Source organism: Pleurodeles waltl, chromosome 4_1 (genome assembly GCF_031143425.1).
Source record: "Pleurodeles waltl isolate 20211129_DDA chromosome 4_1, aPleWal1.hap1.20221129, whole genome shotgun sequence".
Classification (NCBI taxonomy): Eukaryota; Metazoa; Chordata; class Amphibia; order Caudata; family Salamandridae; genus Pleurodeles; species Pleurodeles waltl.
In genome coordinates, this window is record NC_090442.1 from 982,061,044 (window position 1) to 982,080,563 (window position 19,520).

The 19,520-nt window shown below is 45.1% G+C and overlaps 1 protein-coding gene across 12 annotated transcripts in view; it reads right to left on the reverse strand.

The window, feature by feature from the left end:
- The window catches only part of KIF21A (kinesin family member 21A), a 725,937-nt gene that overhangs the window by 119,627 nt on the left and 586,790 nt on the right, over positions 1-19,520 (reverse strand). For all 12 annotated transcript variants that reach the window (XM_069229749.1, XM_069229747.1, XM_069229752.1 and 9 more), the window contains 2 exons: positions 5,453-5,633; positions 4,872-5,036 (listed from right to left, as the gene is read on the reverse strand). In XM_069229749.1, coding sequence (XP_069085850.1) covers positions 4,872-5,036; positions 5,453-5,633 — 346 coding nt within the window. The remainder of the gene's footprint in view (positions 1-4,871; positions 5,037-5,452; positions 5,634-19,520) is intronic.

Genomic DNA, 19,520 nt, shown 5'->3' on the forward strand with positions numbered 1-19,520 from the left:
AGGACGCAAATTTGGCGTGGGTATCTTATGTGAACAAAAAGTTATGAGGGCCTAAGCGCGAACTGCCCCAAATAGCCAAAAAAACGCCGGCACAGGAGGGGGAAAAGGCCTGGCAGCGAAGGTGTTAAAAAAGGCTTGGATTTTACACATATATTTATATGGAAAATGTAATTTACCCAGTGTACATCTGTTCGTGGCATGAGACGCTGCAAATTCACATGCTGTGCATTATCCTGCCATCTAGTGTTGGGCTCGGAGTGTTACAAGTTGTTTTTCTTCGAAGAAGTCTTTTCGAGTCACGAGACCGAGGGACTCCTCCCTTCCGGCTCCATTGCGCATGGGTGTCGATTCAATCTTAGATTGTTTTTTCCGCAGAGGGTGAGGTAGGAGTTGTGTATACAGTAAAGGTGCCCATGCAATGGAGTAAGTATGTATGTACATAATGTGATTAAAAGTGATATATATTTACAAATGTACAAGTTTGATCAACATATAATATATAGTTTTCATCAACTTAAAACGGCTACAAGCTCCCGGGGAGGCGAGAGGGCGCATGTGAATCTGCAGCATCTCATGCCACGAACAGATGTACACTGGGTAAATGGCATTTTCTGTTCAATGGCATGTGTAGCTGCAGATACACATGCTATGCATAGACTAGTAAGCAGTTGCTCCCCAAAAGCGGTGGCTTAGCCTGTAGGAGTTGAAGTTGTTTGAAATAATGTTCGTAATACTGCCTGTCCTACTGTGGCTTGTTGTGTTGTTAACACATCTACACAGTAGTGCTTTGTGAATGTATGAGGCGTAGACCATGTGGCTGCCTTACATATTTCTGTCATAGGTATATTTCCTAGAAAGGCCATTGTGGTGCCTTTCTTTCTAGTGGTGTGTGCCTTTGGGGTAATAGGCAGTTCTCTCTTTGCTTTAATATAGCAGGCTTGAATACATTTCACTATCCATCTCGCAATGCCTTGTTTGGATATTGGATTTCCTGCATGAGGTTTTTGGAAGGCTACAAACAATTTTTTTGTCTTGCGAAATTGTTGTGTTCTATCAATGTAATACATTAGTGCTCTTTTGATGTCTAATGTATATAAGGCTCTTTCGGCTACTGAGTCTGGCAGTGGAAAAAAGACTGGGAGTTCCACTGTTTGGTTTAAGTGGAACGGTGATATAACTTTTGGTAAAAATGTTGGATTTGTGCGTAGAACCACTTTATGTTTGTGTATTTGTATAAAGGGTTCTTGTATAGTAAATGCTTGTATTTCACTTACTCTTCTAAGAGATGTGATTGCTATTAGGAAGGCAACTTTCCAGGTTAAGTACTGCATTTCACAAGAGTGCATGGGTTCAAATGGTGGACCCATGAGTCGTGTTAATACAATATTGAGGTTCCATGAGGGAACTGGTGGTGTTCTTGGGGGTATGATTCTCTTTAGACCCTCCATAAATGCTTTGATGACTGGGATTCTAAAGAGTGATATTGAATGTGTAATCTGCAGATAGGCAGATATTGCTGTGAGATCTATTTTAATAGACGAAAAAGCTAGATTTGATTTTTGTAAGTGTAATAGGTAGCTTACAATGTTTTTTATTATGGCAGTAATAAACAAATCTTTTCCATTTATTTGCGTAACAATGTCTTGTAGTAGGTTTTCTTGCTTGTTTAATGACCTCCATACATTCTTGTGTAAGGTCTAGATGTCCAAATTCTAAGATTTCAGGAGCCAGACTGCTAGATTGAGCGATGCTGGATTCGGGTGTCTGATCTGTTGTTTGTGTTGAGTTAACAGATCTGGTCTGTTTGGTAGTTTGATATGAGGTACTACTGACAGATCTAGTAGTGTTGTGTACCATGGCTGACGAGCCCAAGTTGGTGCTATTAGTGTTAGTTTGAGTTTGTTTTGACTCAATTTGTTTACTAGATATGGAAGGAGTGGGAGAGGAGTAAAAGCGTAAGCAAATATCCCTGACCAACTCATCCATAACGCATTGCCCTTGGAGTGAGGGTGCGGATACCTGGACGCGAAGTTTTGGCATTTTGCATTTTCTTTTGTTGCGAATAGGTCTATTTGTGGTGTTCCCCAGCTTTGAAAGTAAGTTTGTAGTATCTGGGGATGAATTTCCCATTCATGGGTTTGTTGGTGATCTCAACTGAGATTGTCGGCTAACTGGTTTTGAATTCTTGGGATGTATTGTGCTATTAGGCGAATGTGATTGTGAATCGCCCAATGCCAAATCTTTTGTGATAAGAGACACAGCTGTGATGAGTGTGTCCCTCCCTGTTTGTTTAGGTAATACATTGTTGTCATGTTGTCTGTTTTGACAAGAATGTGTTTGTGGGCTATTAACGGTTGAAATGCTTTCAATGCTAGAAATACTGCTAGCAGTTCTAGATGATTTATATGAAGTTGACTTGGTTGAGCGTCCCATTGTCCCTGTATGCTGTGCTGGTTGAGGTGTGCTCCCCACCCTACCATGGAAGCATCTGTTGTGATCACGTATTGAGGCACAGGGTCTTGGAATGGCTGCCCTTGGTTTAAATTTATAGGATTCCACCATTGAAGCAAGGAGTGTGTTTGGCGGTCTATCAACACTAGATCTTGAAGTTGACCCTGTGCTTGTGTCCATTGTGTTGCTAGGCACTGTTGTAAGGGCCGCATGTGTAGTCTTGCGTTTGGGACAATGGCTATGCATGAAGACATCATGCCTAGAAGTTTCATCACAAACCTCACTTGATAGTGTTGGTTTGGATGCATGTTCAGTATTACATTTTGGAATGCTTGTACCCTTTGTGGACTTGGAGTGGCAATCCCTTTTTTTGTGTTGATTGTTGCTCCTAAGTACTGTTGTATTCGACACGGTTGTAGATGTGATTTTTGGTAGTTTATAGAGAACCCTAGCTTGTGAAGGCTTTCTATGACGTATTTTGTGTGTTGAAGACACTGTTGCTGAGTGCTGGTTTTTATTAACCAATCGTCTAAGTAAGGGAATACGTGCATGTGCTGCCTCCTGACATGAGCAGCTACTACCGCAAGGCATTTTGTGAATACTCTTGGTGCTGTTGTTATCCCGAACGGTAACACTTTGAATTGGTAATGCACGCCTTGGATTACAAACCATAAGTATTTCCTGTGGGAAGGATGTATGGGTATGTGGAAGTAAGCATCCTTGAGATCTAATGTTGACATGTAGTCCTGTTGTTTGAACAAGGGAATCACATCTTGAAGTGTCACCATGTGAAAGTGATCTGATTTGATGTAGATTTAGTGTTCTGAGGTCTAATATGGGTCTCAGTGTTTTGTCCTTTTTTGGAATTAGGAAATACAGGGAGTAAACACCTGTTCCTTTTTGATGATTGGGTACTAGTTCTATTGCTTCTTTTTGTAACAACGCTTGGACTTCTAGTTGTAACAGATCTAAGTGCTGTTTGGACATGTTGTGTGCTCTTGGAGGCACATTTGGTGGTATTTGTAGGAATTCTATGCAATAACCATGTTGGATAATGGCTAGGACCCACAAGTCTGTAGTTATGTGTTTCCAATTTTGGTAATAATCTGTGAGTCTCCCCCCCACTGGTGTTGTGTGTTGGGGGTTTGTGACGTTGGAGTCACTGTTTAGTTTGTGGGGTTTTTCGGCTTTGGAATTTCCCTCTTGTTTTAGGGAACTGTCCACCCCTATATTGTCCCCGGAAGCCTCCTCTTTGGTATTGGCCCTGGTATGTGGGTCTGGCCTGTGAGGTAGAAGGCTCTGTGCTTTGGGCCCGAAACCCCCCTCTAAAGCGTGGCTTCCTAAAAGTGCCTCTGCTCTGTGGGGAGTAGAGCGCGCCCATGGCTTTGGCCGTGTCAGTGTCTTTCTTTAGTTTGTCTATTGCTGTATCCACCTCCGGCCCAAACAATTGTTGTCCGTTGAAAGGCATATTCAGCACAGCCTGCTGGATCTCTGGCTTAAATCCGGAGGTATGTAGCCACGCGTGTCTCCGAATGGTGACCGCCGTGTTTACTGTTCTGGCCGCCGTGTCTGCTGAGTCCATAGCCGACCTTATTTGATTGTTGGAGATGGTTTGACCCTCCTCTACAACCTGTTGGGCACGCTTCTGGAACTCTTTGGGAAGGTGTTCAATGAAATGTTGCATCCATGCACACATGCCATCGAATATATATATGTATGTATATAGTATGTATAATACATAGCTTACCATAAAAGCCATTTGCTGGACATTGCTGAGTTTCTAGCTTACAGCACCATCTTGAATCAGCCCTGGACTGCTTTGCCTCACTACCCTGAGAGGCAAGTGCCAAGACGGATACTTGGACCTCTGCTTGATGGTCCAGAGAAGAGGGGCTGCAGGACACAAGAAGTGAAAGATCCTAATAGTCACAATTAACACTAAATAACTTGCTACTACCCTTGACCATCCAGCCCAGATTCTCTCAATAAAGTAAAAAGAAAAAAATGGTCTAAACTGCAGATCGAAAACTCATGTGTTTTGCACAAGGACTAGGTTAAAGGCATAGGAGCTAGGCTAAACTGCTCACCAACACTTTGAAAGAGACAAAAAAGCAATACAATCCCCTGATAGGACACTGGTGATGCCTGTGGTCACAGAGTCTGAAACTTCTATTCAGAAGCCTGGAATGTGTGTGCAAGGACAGCTTCCAGCATACTGTAATTATATATGTTAAGTATTCTACATGAGTTATGTTTTGGGTAGTCTTTGTTCCTATGTTCAAATTATGCAAATAGCAACACCTTTTGTTAGTTTTGTTTAGCATTTTTCTTTCTACACATATACAAACATGCTGCACTAATTCACTTTAAAGCTAAGGCAATTTCTTTAAAAATAAAAAAAACAATCTCTAGGGTCTTACCTCTTGAGGTCCCACATTCGTACACAATTGCCAGTCGCTGCATAGAGAAAAGTGCCTGTTGGGTTTAGTGCAATTTGATTTATCTGGGTCTCTCCGTTAGGGATGGTTACAGTTCTGTTCTGGCTTCCGACACAAGCATCACCCACCATGACTTGGCCTGATGACCTTAATTATTAAATTATAAGACAAAACCGTTAAAAGCTTTATTTTAGTGCACAATAGAACTAACCTGAATTCATGCACTTAACTGAGGAATTTCTTGCTACATAAGCAAATACGAAAAAAAGTAATCAAAGTGAGGGACACTTGATAAGCAGCCTTGCGCTGCACTCATACTAACAAATTGATCAAGTTTATACACACATTAACTGCAGTAAGGAATAACTTCCACTGTCAACAAATCTGATGTTATGTAGCCTTTTGTGGTAAAGGTATGCCACTATTAGGTTGCTCACATTTAATAGGGATTAATGTAACAGTACTGGTGCAAAAATTTACAGACACATTCCTTGGTCTAAAAAAATTATGCTGCACAATAGAACATTTTTACTACTTGACTTCCACACAACAAAGAAACTTACGTCAATGTTCGGATACACTTTGCAGACTCCCGGATATCCCACACCTTAATATAAGATGTTGATATAGTGAAAACCAAGCTGGTATAATTGCAATATTTCAGAGAGACCACATTGTTTGGATGACCACCTAGAGACATGATTTCTTGGCCGGTTACCAGATTCCATACTTTACATGTACGATCTAAAAATAAAAAGACATGTAAAAATAAAGGGTGGTTCTATGTTCATATATAATTTATCACCATTAAGGGCTAACAGGAAAACCTGGCTGCTATGTTTATTGACTAGGTCAACATGAGTACATCATGTATCATGCAGAAAACCCTCTCCTCTCTCTGAATTGGAGACTCTTTATTCCACTTTCTCTGTGGTAGCATGTATGTAAACACACCAAAACATATTCAGGTGTTTTCCTAGTCTGCACCAAACTGACCAGAATGCAACCGCCAAACATTCACTTACAAACTAAAGTAAATACTACACTTTCCATTTAAGGTAAACATCTGACTTTGCAAAAGAACGTCTGCCTAATGCAGAGCACCATCAGCATCTGGTTAATTGTGATTAAGTTTCCATATTACTATGGGAGATCATTCATGAATTACAAAGGTAGTTACAAATAAATAACTTTCAGTTAATAAGTTTGGAACCCTCCAAAGTTTAACATGATTTTTTAATGGACCATCAAACTGTAAATAATATTGGAATACCCATGAAGGTTGTAATTAGGTAAACGGGATCACTGCTGATGCTTACAACAATGGCTCATACAATACTACATTTAAATCAAAGCAATACTGTTTTCACAAAGTATGAATTGTTTCCTATGTAACTAATTTAGATAGCTCAGACAGACACATGTCAATAGTGAATTTATTTATTTCATGTACAAAGCACCAGCATATCTGAATGCTTCATGTCTCTAAGAAAACTGAACCCAAGGAAGCAAACACAAAGAACTGGCCATAAAGCTGGATTAAATACTGTACTTTATATTGTCTTAAGATCCACCTGAAAAGCCTGTGTTTGCTTTGTGTTACAGTATAACTGGATACAGGACATCATCCACATAGTTACTATTAACTTAAAGACCCATCTAATCTGGAAATGGGAAGCTGAAGCTACACAACGCTGTTAAGTTCTATTAACACAGCATTCTAAATCCATCTCTATATCTAAAGTGAATAACGTTCTTTCTGTATGAGACATTTTAGAAATATCAAACATGCTGCAAAACACTGTAGAAGATCTATATAGAATGTGTGTATATAACTTGTAGAGGGAACTGGGATTACTTTAATACAAATATGACTTTAGACTATCAATATTATAGACAACAAAACAGCACAGGCACATGAGGAGCATCCGCTAGCCTTGAAAGGACGAAACCGAGCTGTGGATGAAGGGCTAGTTCACAAGAAGGATGGGAAACTGCTTTCACGTCCTAAAGTGGTAAAAGAATGACACTTTAAAGAATGACAGATTGATCTGTCAACTAGTTAGGCCACTTCATGCACCTTACAGGATTATTGTGAGGGTCCCCAGCTGAGACTGATCTATTAGAAATATAGTTAGAACTTCAAACTGACATTAGAGGATTGAGACCGTATTTTACACACCATATTCAGTATCCATTTCATTCAGTGGCATAGAAAACTCATCACTTCTTCGCTTTAGCAGCTTCATTGGGGGTCGCCACTGCACCTGATAGACTTGTAATCTGTGTCCCGTTAAATACTGACTAATTTTAAATTTGGCCTCTTATGAAATGCACTGCAGGGCTGAGAGGTGGAGATCAAAAGTTGCTTATTGAACCAAGTTCAGGAAAGGAGAAAACGAAATTATGGAATACAATGACCAGCAAACAGAGTGAGTGAGGACTGGGAGGAGGGGACTGTAACACCAAACATATTATTTGAGATAAGAAAAACATATAGTAACTATAAACTAGAACAGAGGAAGCTGTGTATGGTGAAAATAAAGGTGGAGAAAAGAACATAAGTAAAGGAGGAAGGGGAAGCAAAGGGAAGAAGGGTGAAAAACAACAAGAAGGGGTCTAAGTATGAATGGTTGGAAGGATTAAAGGTTGGATGGAGGGGTGAAGATCAATTAATGAAAGGCTGGAAGGAAGAGTGAAAGGATTGCGCCAACGAGTGAGGGGCATGTTCACGAAAGGCATAGTGCTGTCGACTCCAAGTTAAAGGGGTTTGAAAGCTCCTGTGCTGACACTTCTTTGAGGGAGCTGGCTCGCGAGATGTGACAGCAAGCTCGGACGCACAGTTTGTTCTGTCCTATTCTGCCAGGCTACTGCATTAATCACCTGATGCAGCACTAACAGCTGAGTGCTCTGTGCGTACACAGGACATGATGGGGCAGTGGCCTCAGTTACACTGTGGTAGGGAAACAATTATCTAACAGCATTGACGGGGTCACGCCTACAGAACTGCCGGGAGCACCAGCTGATTGAGGGGGCTGGGACCAAGACCCTTTACATTTTCAACGCGCGCCCGCTTCGCGGGACGCGCCCACAGAACTGCCAGGAGCACCAGCTGATTGAGGGGGCGGGGACCAGGCCCCTTTAAATTTTCTACGCGCGCCCGGGCAAAGCCTGGGCCAAGGGCAGGCCTGTCCTGTGCCCGGAAGAGACTGGGCTGGGCCATACCCTTTTATGTTTGCTATCCGGCGGTGATCGGCTTTGGAGAGGTTCAAGGAGTCTTGGCTTACCTGCTGTGTCCCACAGAACATTGTTTGACTTGCTGTGATTACTTGCATTCGTTTTTAGGAGGGGTCGGATCCCCCCTCTGGGACCTAAGGTACGGTTGAGAGCACTTTGCTATACCTGTGTTCACTTCCCTTTTTTGCGCCTATACTGGTGCTGAGTCCTTTTATTCTCTTAGAATGGGAAAACGCAAGGGGAGATCCAGCCCAGATTCAGGCCCTGCTAAAACCAAAATTCCCAAATCCAGTAGTCACGCAACCTCATACCAATTGCGTGTCCAGAGAAATTGACAATTTAATTGAAGAAGTGGAGTCAATTCTTAAGGAAAAAGAGAGCAATGCTCGGAAGAGGCTGAAACCTGGAACTTTATTGCAGTTTCTAACATCGGGATCCAATTCCTCTATTGATGTCCAGCCCCAGAGAATTCCAGCTCAAGCTCCTGCACCCCCTATGTCCGCCCTGTACGGCCAACCCTTCATCTTTGCTTGATTCTGTGTCTAACTTGGAAGCTATAGCCACCGACTCTATTCTCCATGGGATTTCCTGCTCAAATCGTTTTTCTGTTTTGGATCATTTAGACTCGGCCAGTGCTAAACAGACTCCTTTGACCTATGTGCTTCCTAACTGTGATCCCCTTAGAGAAGATATTCCAGCATTAGTCTCTAGTTTAAAGCATGAAGTAGGGGAGTTGAAGTGTCTATTGCTTGAAGTTCTTAAGCTTCTCAAAAAACCTGAACCAACTCCTCAGTGTGCTCCGAACCCAGTGCCATTGCAATGTATTTATCCTACGGTCTCTGTCGCTTTGCCAGCAGATCTTCCAACGACTTTGGAGGTTACCCAGAGCTCTAGTTATAAGCCGCATCACGGTAAATACTCTGCTCCACTTTTGGCGAAACCCATATCCTCTTCTCTCATTATCGACCGGAATGTGGACCTTACATCAGTTTCTGGCCACTCCATCTACACGTCTCATCGAAATGAACAAGTTACTTACCTTCGGTAACGAAGTATCTGGTAGAGACTCTAGCTGCAGATTCCTTACCTTAGAATTCCCTGGCGTCAGCTTCGAATCCGGAGTTTTTTGCAAGCAGTAACCTGCGCGCGCGCCGTTGGACGGCGTAGTTCGGATCCGCGTGCGTCGACCAGCTCCGCGTGCGTCGTCAGAGTCGTCTGTGACGTCACGGTTGTCTATATATACGCCGTCTCGGCGCCCGTACGTCAGTTCTTTTCCACAATTTCCCGCGCCAGAAGCACAGAGTCATGGAAGAACCAACCAATACACTTTTAACCTCTTTGACTGAAAAACACTATCAAGCCTGTAAGAAAGGCAAAAGTTGCCAAAATGAAACATATATATATATATATATACATATATACATACATATACATGAGAAAAAATGTCCCCAAAGCGGGGAGGCTTGGGCGGGTGTAAGGAATCTGCAGCTAGATAGAGTCTCTACCAGATACTTTGTTACCGAAGGTAAGTAACTTGTTCATCTGACAGAGACTTCTAGCTGCAGCTTCCTTACCTTAGAATAGATACCCAAGCTATAAACCATGGTGGTGGGTCTGAAGGAGATTTTCTTTTTTTTTTTTTTAATACAAGGAAGTCCTGCAAGACAGAACTTCGCCAAAGCGTAGCATATTTTTATACAGAGAACGACCCAGCGCGAAATGGATCGTTTCTGTACTGCCCGACCCTTCTTTGCACCAACGTACCCCACAAAGAGTTTGTCGTCCATCCGGAACTCTTTAGTGCGGTCAAGGTAGAACGATAACGCTCTTTTTGGGTCCAGTCGATGGAGACGCTCCTCTTCCTTAGAGGGATGCGGTGGTGCAAAGAAGGTGGCCAGGGTGATATGTTGACCCAGATGGAAAGGGGTCACCACCTTGGGGAGAAAAGAGGCACGAGTTCTTAGCACCACCTTGTCAGGATATATCATTAGATAAGGAGGTTTAGAAGATAAAGCCTGCAGCTCACTTACTCTCCTGGCAGATGTAATTGCCACCAAAAAGGCTGTCTTAATAGTGAGCAGCCGGAGAGGACAGTTATGCAAGGGCTCGAAAGGAGCACACATAAGGAAGGTAAGAACCAGATTAAGATCCCACTGGGGCATAACGAAAGGCACAGGCGGGAACAGATGTACAAGCCCTTTCAAAAACCTCTGTACTATAGGTGATTTAAACAGAGATGGTTGATCAGGCAACTGAAGAAAAGCTGATAAGGCTGCAAGATAGCCCTTAAGAGTCCCCAAGGAGGAACCCTGCTGGGCGAGAGACAAAATAAACAAAAGGATGTTAGACAGAGAAGGAGAAAGAGGATCAGTAGACCTCTCTGAACAATAAGAAACAAAACGTTTCCAACGGCAGGCGTAGATCGACTTAGTAGAGGGACGCCTGGCTGCCAGAATGACATCACAGACCTCGGGAGGGAGGTCAGAAACCATCAACTGTTGCCGCTCAATCTCCACGCATGAAGGCGCAGAGTTGACAGGTTCGGGTGGAGAACCTTCCCCTGCTGCTGCGACAGAAGATCCTCCCGAAGAGGCAGCCTGATTGGAGGACCGATGCTCATTTTGAGAAGCTCTGGATACCAAACTCTCTGTGCCCAATCCGGAGCCACAAGGATTACTTGGGCCCGGTCGTTCTTGATTTTCTTGAGAACTCTGGGCAGAAGTGGTATAGGCGGAAAGGCGTACAGGAGGCCTGAACTCCACTCGCGACGAAAAGCGTCGCCTAGCGATAGCCCCCTTGGAAACTCCAACTCGCAAAACTGCTGACATTGCGCGTTCTCTGCGGAGGCGAACAGATCTAACCAAGGCTCTCCCCACTGCTGAAAGAGTCCTTGCGCCACCTCCTGAAGGAGACACCATTCGTGATCCTCTAAGCATTTTCGGCTGAGTTCGCCTGCTCTGGCGTTCAGAGAACCTGCCAGGTGTTGAACCACCAGGGTCAAGCCCTGCTGTTCCAGCCATGTCCAGAGGCGTAAAGCCTCTTGACAAAGGGTCCACGACCCCACACCGCCCTGCTTGTTGCAGTACCACATTGCGGTAGTGTTGTCCGTGAACACCTGCACCACCTTCCCTTTCACAACAGGAAGAAGTGCTTTTAATGCTAGCCGGATTGCCCGAAGCTCCAACAAGTTGATGTGGAGCCCGGATTCCGCCGGAGACCAGTGACCTCTGATCTCCACCTCCCCCAGATGGCCGCCCCATCCCAGAAGTGACGCATCTGTCACTACCGTTAGATCTGGTTGGGGAAGGGAGAGGGGTCTGCCCTTGACCCGCTCGCCGTTCACTAGCCACCACTGCAGATCTTCCGCAGTCCTCTCCGAGATCTGAACTACGTCGGTAAGAACTCCCTGATGCTGTGCCCATTGGAACGTCAGGTCCCACTGCAGAGCCCTCATGCGCCATCTGGCATGCTTGACCAACAGGATGCAGGAAGCCATGAGTCCCAGCAGCCTCAGAGTCTGTCTCACCAAGATCCAGGATAGAGGCCGAAACATCGGAATCATAACCTGAATATCCTGAACCCGCTGATCGGGAGGATAAGCCCGATACTGCACTGTGTCCAGAACAGCTCCAATGAAAGCGAGCTTCTGAGAGGGAGTCAGGTGTGACTTCGGCACATTTATAGTGAACCCCAGCGAATGCAAGAGGTCCGCCGTTGTCTGGAGGTGGGTGACGAGAGCCTGGGGCGTAGGAGCCTTCAACAGCCAATCGTCTAGGTAGGGGAAGACTGAAATCCCTGACCTGCGCAAATGAGCTGCCACCACCGCCATCACCTTTGTGAACACCCGAGGGGCACTGGTGAGACCGAAAGGAAGCACGGTAAACTGAAAGTGCTCGTGGCCCACCTTGAACCGCAGGTACCGCCTGTGGCTTGGCAGGATAGGAATATGGAAATACGCATCCTGCAAATCCAACGCTACCATCCAGTCTCCTTGGTCTAGGGCAGACAAAACCTGAGCAAGAGTGAGCATCTTGAATTTCTCCTTCTTGAGGAAGAGATTGACGTCCCTTAAATCCAAAATAGGGCAAAGGCCTTTTTTCTTTTTGGGAATCAGAAAGTAGCGGGAATAACAACCACTGTCTACTTCTGATATCGGGACTCTTTCTATGGCTCCCTTGGCAAAAGAGCCGAAACTTCCTTGCGGAGCAAAGCTAGATGGTCCTCCATCAGCCATTCCTTTGTCGGAGGGATAGAAGGAGGGAAAGACTGGAAGGGAAGGGAGTAGCCCTTCCGTATGATCTGCAGGACCCACTTGTCCGTGGTGATGGAAAGCCAGTGAGGGAGATGAAAACAAATCCTCCCTCCAACTGGACGGATGTGATCCCGCAGAACCACACTAGGAGGGCTTGGGGGCAGTGGAGGGGGGCTGTGTGGCGGTTGACCTCTGGCCAGACCCTCTGGGTCTGATGGTACCACGACCACGTCCTCTTCCGGGATGCTGTGAAGCCTGAGGACGGTGGCTAAATTGTGGTTGGTGTGGCACCACACCCCTTCTGAAGCCTCGGAAGGGGCGAAAAACAGACTGCTGTCGTGCCGGCGTTGAAAGGCCCAAGGATCTGGCCGTGGCTCGAGAATCCTTGAACCTCTCAAGCGCGGAGTCTGCCTTTTCGCCAAAAAGGCGAGAGCCATCAAAGGGCATGTCCATCAAGCTGGACTGGACATCCCCTGAAAAACCAGTAGAACGTAGCCAGGCGTGGCGACGAAGGGCCACTGACGATGAAATCGCTCTGCCCAGCGAGTCGGTCGTATCCAAGCCACACCGGATTGTAAACTTGGCTGCATCTCTCCCATCCTTTACAGCCTGGGTGAGAGTGTCCCGTACGCCCTCCGGGACCTGGGGCAGCACTTGCGCCACGGTATTCCATAAAGTATGGGAATAACGGCCCAAGAGGCAAGAGGTGTTTACAGACCTCAATGCCAGGCTGGAGGAAGAAAACATCTTCTTCCCAAGCTGATCCAGCCTCTTGGATTCCCTATCCGGGGGAGCGGAAGGGAAGGCACCACGTGAAGTAGAGGCTTGGACAACCAAGCTCTCAGGAGTGGGGTGTTGTGTCAGGAAACTAGGGTCGCTGGGAGCGGGTCTATGGCGGCAGCCAACCGTCAGGAGCCCCTGTGCTGGGTTTGGACCACGTACCCAAAAGGACGTCTGTAAGAGCCTCATTGAAGGGCAACAACGGTTCCGATGTTGACACCCCCGGCTGAAGCACTTCTGTCAGGATATTTGTCCTGACTGGCACCATAGGCAAATCTAGGTCCAAGACCTCAGCTGCCCTACGCACCACCATAGCGAAAGAAGCCCCCTCCTCCGTAGCCACATTAGGAGGAGAGAGCATACCAGTATCTGGAGATGTGTCCAGTCCACTGGCCTCCCCTAGATCCACATACCAGTCCTGTTGCAATCCTGATTCCAAAGGGTCCTCAGACCCCTCCCATTCCTCTCCTGCGTCTGGCTGTTCCAAATAATGCTCAGACAATGATCTGGGCCGAATCGGCTCCGTCGAAGTCGTACGACGTCGCTCTGGCTCATCCGGAATAAGGATGGGGCTGCCACCAGTGGGCGCCGGTGGCGGAATCGTCGACATCGGACCCGGCGCCGAACGAGGTCAACTGTGAGAAACCAGCGCCAGTCCAGATCTGTTATCGGATCCTGAGGTCCCCAATGGCGCCGAGGCCGAAGCCACCGGTGTCGAATCCGAAGGGGCCCCTCCTCACCCCGCGGGCCCAAAGACAAACTCGGTGCGGATCCGTCACCGACATGGTGCGATGTCACGCACCACACGGCTTGAATCCTGTCTTTCTCGAAGACATGACTCCAAACAGTAAAAAAAAAAGCGGCGACAAACCGTCGAAGCAGGGTAGCTCTTTCCAAAACTGCGCATAACCGGCGCGGAAGGAAAAGAACTGACGTACGCGCGCCGAGACGGCATCTATATAGATAACCGTGATGCCATAGAGGACTCCAACGACGCTGACGACGCACGCGGAGCTGGGTACTGCTCACAAAAAACTCCGGATTCGAAGCCGACGCCAGGGAATTCTAAGGTAAAGAAGCTGCAGCTAGAAGTCTCTATCAGATTGTATTTATATGCTCAACGTTCCCCCTCTTACAGCTCAATCGAGGGAAGATACACCTTCTTTAATTAACAAGGCTTCGAATTGGATCCGCCATGTCAGAGGCTGTGGCTCAATCATCCACTCAAACATTGTATCTGCCTCACGGTTGTGTGGTCGCTTTGGCGGGCGGGATACTATCAAACTCAAACTTGCAAGCCCTTCTTTAGTCACGGGCCTCCTGCAGATGGAAGCACGCAATTTTCCAAGGAAGGAACTTGATATATTTTTTAGTGACAGCATGCCCGCTTTGGGAAACAAGAACTTGCCCTCTCGTTCAAGTATGGATAAGCTGATTCCATTCAATGTAATTGATCCTGCTGCCTCTTCTGGTTTGCCACCTACTCCTGTTGCTGAGCTTGACATGGTCCCTGTTTTTAAATTTGTTAGTGCATGTGACTCTGCGCCTCAAGGGGTTACTTCTAATGTGGATTGACTATGTTCTCCCAGTCCTTGTAAATCCAGTGTTGGTCATGATTCTCAGGCCTTGCCCCTCCAAAGATCTTTGCCAAGTCCGGGTGCTAACATTCTATGGGATCCATCTAGTACTGCTATTGTGAACACTAACTCCGTATTGGATGTTGATTTTTGTGAAGCCACTTGCAGTACTACGTAGGTCACAGGGAAATTTTTGTCCTGGAATGTGGCAGGTATTAATAGTAAATTAGCTGATCCCGAGTGGGGGGCTTATTTGGAACCCTTCTGCATTTGCATGTTCCAGAAACATGGGCCACGGAATGTGTGTACAGGCAAGGTTTTTGTTCCTTCACTAAAAATGCAATGCAGTCTTCTATGGGCAGGGCAATAGGGGGTTTATGCACCTGGGTCAAGTTGACTGAGGTGGGCAAAGTAAAGGAGATCGCTGTAGACTCCTGTGACATTTTGGCAATAGTAATACTGCCAAATTCAGGTACTCCTGTGTTATGTATTAATATCTACAATAGACCAGGCCCTTCCAATTATCAGTCTGCTACTATAGATCTGCATAATCTCATATCTGACTTTCGTTCTAAATATCGTATTATCATTGCAGGTGATCTCAACGCGCAAATTGAACTTGACTCGCCTTATGCCGAGTCAACACAGGTCGAAGACGAAGTGTGGAATATTCCCCCTTTTCTAATTTAATCAGCGTCGTCTACTGCTTCTTGCAGGGCGACGCAGATAATAGATCTCACAGTAATTCATGGCCTTCGCTACGGAAATGGCCGATTTCCTGCTGACAATTCCGTTAGACCAACTTTTTTTTTTAGGGGCCGTTATAGCAGTATTTTGGATTATGTAATTTTTGATCTACGGGTTTGGCATTCAATAATTGATGTGGAAGTGGGCCCACGGTTCACTAGCGACCATGCCTCTTTACAAATTGTATTGAATGGAACTCTTTTTGCAGGACTTCCGTCGCTTTCTGCTTCTAATGCTCACGATCTTTTGAAACTGGCTAGCAATAGGCGCGCTGTGAGATGGGCTTCGTTTCAGAAGTCCAATCTGTTAAACGATAAACTGCGCGCCTTAGTTTCTAGACACCAGCTTTTTGATGATTATATTGTATTATCCCCACTGGAAGTTATGTCTTCCCATGTGGTTCTTTATGCAGCTCTTAAGGAGCTTTTTATTAAATCTGCTACGAATCGAAGGAACTCCTCTTTTCCACCTAACTGCAACTGGTTTGATAAAAGGTGTTGTGAGGCTAAGAGCCTTTTGACTAAAGCGTTAAAGTCAAAGAATCGGGAAGCCATTGTAAGTGCGAGAAGAACTTATGTCTCCACTTGCAAATTATGCAAACTTAAGCATGAGGAAAGTCCATGGGGAGATCTGGCTGAGGCGGCCAGGACGCGTGATGTCAAACTCTTTTGGCTCTTGGTTTCACGCAGAGATCCAGATCTTCCACTCACTCCAGAATGCCATATTGCTGCTGACACCTGGCTTACTCATTTTTGGGAATTGTATGGCTCTTTGCCGGAAACTGCTGACACCAGCTCTGTAGAATCTTCAACGTGTTGCCCTGCAGTGCCTCCCTTTAGTTTAAAAGAAACAGAGTTGGCAATTTGTGCCCAAAAATCAGGGAAGGCCCCTGGACCAGACGGTGTCCCCTCGGATTTGTACAAATCAGACTTGCCTACATGGACCCGGTATATCAATAGGATATCGAACATTGCCTTGGCTACTAGGTCTTATCCGGATTCCTGGAAGGAGGCAACAATTGTGCCCATTCATAAGAAAGGAGAGAAAACTCTTCCAGGAAATTACAGACCCATTAGCTTACTAGATAATTTGCAAAAAATATTCTGCTCTCAGCTGCTAAGCAGACTGAAACACTGGATAGCGATCTTCAGGCAGGATTCAGGGACAAGGTCAGTACCATCGATCAGGTCTTCCCCTTTATTACCATAAAGTGGAAGATCGTAGATGTAGATCATGGCCACCTATTTGTGGCCTTTGTTGATCTGAAATCCGCTTTTGACCTTGTCCCGCGTCCCAAGCTGTGGGAGGTTATGAGCAATGCTGGAGTCCCAGGCTCCATGATTAATATAATTAAAGATCTTTACTCTGGCAACTGTGCCAAAGTACGATGGGGCCCGGCAGGTGATCTGACTCCAGCATTCCCCACAGTCTGCGGTGTGAGGCAGGGCTGCGTTCTTGCGCCTACCCTGTTTCTCCTGTTTATCAATGCTTGTATTCCGTACCTTTTAGATTGTCTTGGTGATGCCCCCAGTATGGGTGGGCAGAAGTTCACATTCCTTCTATTTGCCGATGATACCTTGCTACTTTCTCGAACAGCTATGGGTCTCTCAAGTCTGCTTGCAAGGTTCTTGGAGTTCTGCAAGGACCATGGTTTGGAAATCAACTCCGCAAAAACGAAATAGATGGTGTTTGGGGACAAAAATCAGAAAATGAAGAGACCTGTATATCTAGAAGGTGTTTCCTTGGAAAGAGTGGGCACCTTTGATTATCTAGGTATAAAATTAGAAGATTCACATTTCTGGCATGCCCATCGTCAGAAATCACTAATGTGCCTGAAGCAAAGGGCGGGTGGCATCGTGACATTTGCTACCAGATCCCACAGTTTTGCCATGACTCCTGCTCTTGAAATATACAAATCCCAAGCCGGGGGGGGCCTCTGTACGGTGCAGAGCTTTGGGGTCATTGCAACTTGGTGAATCTGGCTAGGGTGGAAAGCCAGTTTTTGAAGATGTTGTTAAAAGTTCCTTCCAGCACTCCATCTTTGCCTATCTGAAAGGACTTAAATCTTTTTTCAATTAATCAGATGGCTGCCTTAAGGCCTCTCTTGTTTTGGATTCGGCTATGGTCATCAGATTCCCTCATTCCATTCAGATGTGGGCTCCTTAATCTGGTGGGCCCCAACCCCAATACTAAAATCAATTGGTGTGTTTATGTTGAACGGTCCCTAATGCACCTTGGTTTGGGGTCCTACTGGAAGGATCCCCCTTCTATTCCTAAAAACGCTGTGCAGGCATTGAAGGACATTTTTTGGCTCAAAGTTCAAACTGCCCAATTGCTGAGGTTGTGCCGTTGTCCATGTCTGATAGCAATGTGCAATTTAAATGTCACTATGAGTTTGAGCCCTTCATGGATGCAGCATTTTCTCCACTTGCGTGTGCCCTTTTTATCAGATTTAGAATAGGGTCCCTCCCTCTGTGTTCTTTAACCTATAAATGGTCTAATTCCATTAATAAGTCTAAGTTATGTCCGATGGGATGCAAGAATGAAGAGTCTTACATGTTCTTTTTCAATGTCGTGCATATGATAAACAAAGGGCCTTTTGGATTAGTCCCCTATGTAAACAAATAGGTTTCAGGAGCTGTTTACATGCTGAGAGAATTTTTAAATCTGATTCATCTGTTTACATAGCCTATCCAGTGGCAAAATTCTTTGAATCAATTTGGCGTCTCAGACTAGCGACTCTAAAGAATAAGATCGGGTGGCTGCCTTTTAGATTTAGATCTTTTTATGCATATTTATTGTGTTTTGGCGTATGATATTAGTTGATATTTTGTGGTACTAGAGGCGCTGTTTTTTATATCAATCGATACAAATGGACTTTGGGAATTGTTCATCTGCTGAGAGAATTTTTTCAAACCTGATTTATCTGTTTATATAGTCCATCCTGTGGTAAAATTTTTGGAATCAATTATGGCGCTTTAGACTAGTGACTCAAAGAATAAGATTGGGTGGCTGCCGTCTAGATTTAGAGTTTCTTAAGTATATTTATTGTACCTTGGTATATGATATTAGCTGACATTTTCTGGGTCCAGAGGTGGTGTTTTTTATATCATTGGAGAAAGAAATTTTTTATGTCTATTCTGCTATGGTTTTAACTTCTTTCCCTAAAATTTCTTACTCATTTTACTGTGTTTTTTTTTATAAGCTTTTTTATATATTGTTATGTATTGCACTTTTATGGTATGTTTTTCTTACCGAAATAAAGTAAATGATGATGATGATGAAAGGATGGAGGGAAAATGGTAGGTTGGAACCAAACGCTGGTAGCACAAATTAATGGAAGAGTAGTCACTGAATGGATGAAATGATGAGGATAGATGAACAGATGAGTGAAAGGGTGGATAGATGAATAAAAGAGCTGACAAGTGGATGGAAGAAATGGCAAGGAATAGCTGGAATAATGAAAGTATGGGGAAAAGATAAAATAATGTTTGGATGGAAGGGAAGGAAGATGAATGGACAGTTCGGAGGATGATCAGGTGACGAGAACATACTCCTCATGGGAACAGTCCAGCCTGAACTCTCAGGATGGGCATGATCACTTCGGGCTGGACTGTTCCCGTGGAGCAGGGTTAAGAGTGATTTACATATAGCTGAGGTGGCATGCTGTGCAAAATAACTATGGACTGGGTTGAGGTCCGAGTAATTATCAGTGGCTGAGAATAACTTAAGCACACCATTTTATCACTTTTTGTAAGCTTTAGTGGAACAGAAGGAATGATCATGAACCCTGAGGTCAGAATGGAAGTCTGGACTAGATTCAGTAAGTGCCTGTGAAAGGGACCCAAGAAGACATCCTTGAGGGGTGTGGGTGGGTCTGTGACCACCATCTCTTTCCTGTAGTTGTGGTATGGTTAAATCCCGTCATTTTCAGGGAAGACACCTTGGTACACTGTCTGGATAATTTTGGTGTCCATGGAAAACTGAAAAAGTTGGGAGCAGAGCTCAAGATTCATGGGTGTGGAAGTAAAGGAACTG